At 37.3% G+C, this 2334-nt stretch overlaps 1 protein-coding gene across 1 annotated transcript; it reads left to right on the forward strand.

The window, feature by feature from the left end:
* The first annotated feature begins 352 nt into the window (after positions 1–352).
* On the forward strand, positions 353–2109 carry LOC117621510 (GDSL esterase/lipase 2-like). Its single transcript, XM_034352037.1, has 5 exons — positions 353–614; positions 743–864; positions 999–1211; positions 1374–1629; positions 1759–2109. The coding sequence occupies exons 1-5, from the start codon at positions 353–355 to the stop codon at positions 1968–1970; spliced, it is 1065 nt and encodes a 354-aa protein (XP_034207928.1). The 3' UTR covers positions 1971–2109.
* Positions 2110–2334: the final 225 nt, after the last annotated feature.

A 2334-nucleotide genomic window follows, 5' to 3' on the forward strand; every position in this document is an offset into this window, starting at 1 on the left:
ATTGCCGACATAGCATCTGTATAAATAACCATGCAGCCCACTCAGAGTAATCAAGCTGAAAACTACCAGTTGTTCTATACCAGCTGTCTTATATCCAACAAGCCTTGTACCTTTATGAATGGTCAACTTAGCAGAAGTTTCCTTGTGATTCAATTGATACTGAAGACAAAAAAATTCTCACTGTATCTTGTTCTTTTTTAGTTCACTTTCCTTGACTTTTCTTTATGTTATCTGGAATAGGAAGTAATTTCCTTATCCCAATATGTGCCTTGAAAAGTTTCTGCCATCTATTAAATTGAATTGAAACAGAGGAAAAGATTATATAATACAAAGCTAAACACAACATACTGGAATGGCATCTTTCAGGTTTCAAATCTATATCTTGGCTTTCTGTGCAGGCCTTGTTATTCAAAGCAGCTGCCATGGCCATTCTGGGTTTCAGAAAAAATATGCAGCCCTGTTTATCTTTGGTGATTCACTCTATGATCCTGGAAATAATAACTACATAAATACCTCAAAAGGTTTACAGGCCAATTGGTTGCCATATGGTGAAACATTCTTCAGGTACCCAACTGGTAGATTTTCTGATGGGCGTTTAATCGCAGATTTCATTGGTAAGAACCATCTTGTGAGTAATATTGTTTCTTTCAGTCATTAACACCTTTGCTGCTAACTGACAGCAACTGATAATACAAACACATGATACAACTAACTATTGAATTTTATGATACACATGATACAGCTGAGTATGCCAAGTTGCCATTTATACCAGCATATTTACAACCTGGGTTGAAAGACTATACTTATGGGGTGAACTTTGCTTCTGCTGGAGCTGGTGCTCTGGTTGAAACCTTCCAAGGATTTGTATATGCTCTGGCTTATTATATGTTTTCCCTTGTTATGACTTCTAGTTACAGTTGCAGCATCTCAAAATGTATTTTTGGTAATTCGCGTGCTTTTCGTTAGCATGATTTGATTATGTTATCTGTTGTTTTCAGGTGATAGACCTTAAAACTCAACGAAGTCAATTCAAGAAGGTGGAGAAGCAGTTGAGGCAGAAACTAGGTGAAGCAGAAGCCTACACATTGCTGTCCAAAGCTGTCTACTTAATCAGCATTGGAAGCAATGACTATTCTATCCCATTAGCCACCAATACCAGCCAGGAAGAATATGTTGGCTGGGTTATTGGCAACCTGACAAGTTGGATCGAAGTAATCTTATCTTCATTTGCACACATACATAGCAGGAGAAAAATTTTAATTCGAGTTTCTTCTTTTTTCTATGACTTGTTACAATTTGTGTACAACTTCGTTCGTCTGATTATGAATCCGGAAAGATCTTTTGGAGGAGTGATTTGATATACATTTTGTCAGGATGTATACAAGAAAGGAGGCAGGAAATTTGGATTTTCAAGCTTGGCCCCTCTTGCTTCTGTGCCAAGCATGAGAGTGATTCAACCAGGAAACACAGGCCCTTCCGGGGAAGAAGTTACAGCACTTGTGAAACTACACAACAGACTACTTTCCAAAGTCCTCACAAAGCTGAAGAAAGAGCTCCAAGGATTCAAATACTCAACGCTTAATCTCTACACTTACGCTAAAGAAAGAATTAATCATCCATCAAAATATGGTATGCATAGCCATCCCTGACACCTTCTCCTTTAAGTTATAGTTTCTCTTATTTGGTTTTGTCATAAGCTGATAATTCATGTCTCCTTTTTGATATTCTTTTTCGTTATTACTGTGCCGACTCGTAAAGGTTTCAAGGAAGGAAAGACGGCGTGCTGTGGCTTTGGTCCATATAGAGCAATTAATACCTGTGGAGGGAAGAGAGGTGTGACTGAGTATGAGTTATGTAACAATGTTACTGAGTATGTGTTTTTTGACTCTGGTCATCCAACTGAAAGGGTTTACCAGCAAGTGTCCAAGTTATGGTGGAGCCATAACTTGAAGGAGCTATTTGAAGTTTAGGCAAAATATGGCTTGATAGTTTCATAAGAAATTGAGCAATTTGCAGACACAATTTCCTTTTCCAAGCGAATTAAAAGTTTGATGGAGCCATGCGCACATGGGCAAGTGTTCAAGTTATGGGGGAGCCATACTTCCTATGTCCCAGGGCCTTCTTTTAATTTGAAAGAGTTATTTGAAGTTCAGAAACCTATGTATTTTTTAGTTTCAATAAGCACCTGTGAATTTGCACAGACAATCTCTGTTTATAAATAAATTATGGTTTGATATATTATCTTTGTATTAATGTATTCACAACTCAAAAATGGATGTGATGGATGTTTTCTGGATTCCAATTATTGACACCAAAAGAACCAAAGAATAAATT

The sequence above is a fragment of the Prunus dulcis genome, chromosome 3 (assembly GCF_902201215.1).
Source record: "Prunus dulcis chromosome 3, ALMONDv2, whole genome shotgun sequence".
NCBI classification, from domain to species: domain Eukaryota; kingdom Viridiplantae; phylum Streptophyta; class Magnoliopsida; order Rosales; family Rosaceae; genus Prunus; species Prunus dulcis.

Coding starts and splice junctions, on each gene's coding strand:
- LOC117621510 (XM_034352037.1), top strand. CDS start 353: ATGGCATCTTTCAGGTTTCAAATCTATATCTTGGCTTTCTGTGCAGGC. Junction 615..742: donor TTTAATCGCAGATTTCATTG/GTAAGAACCATC, acceptor CACATGATACAG/CTGAGTATGCCAAGTTGCCA. Junction 1,630..1,758: donor TAATCATCCATCAAAATATG/GTATGCATAGCC, acceptor CGACTCGTAAAG/GTTTCAAGGAAGGAAAGACG.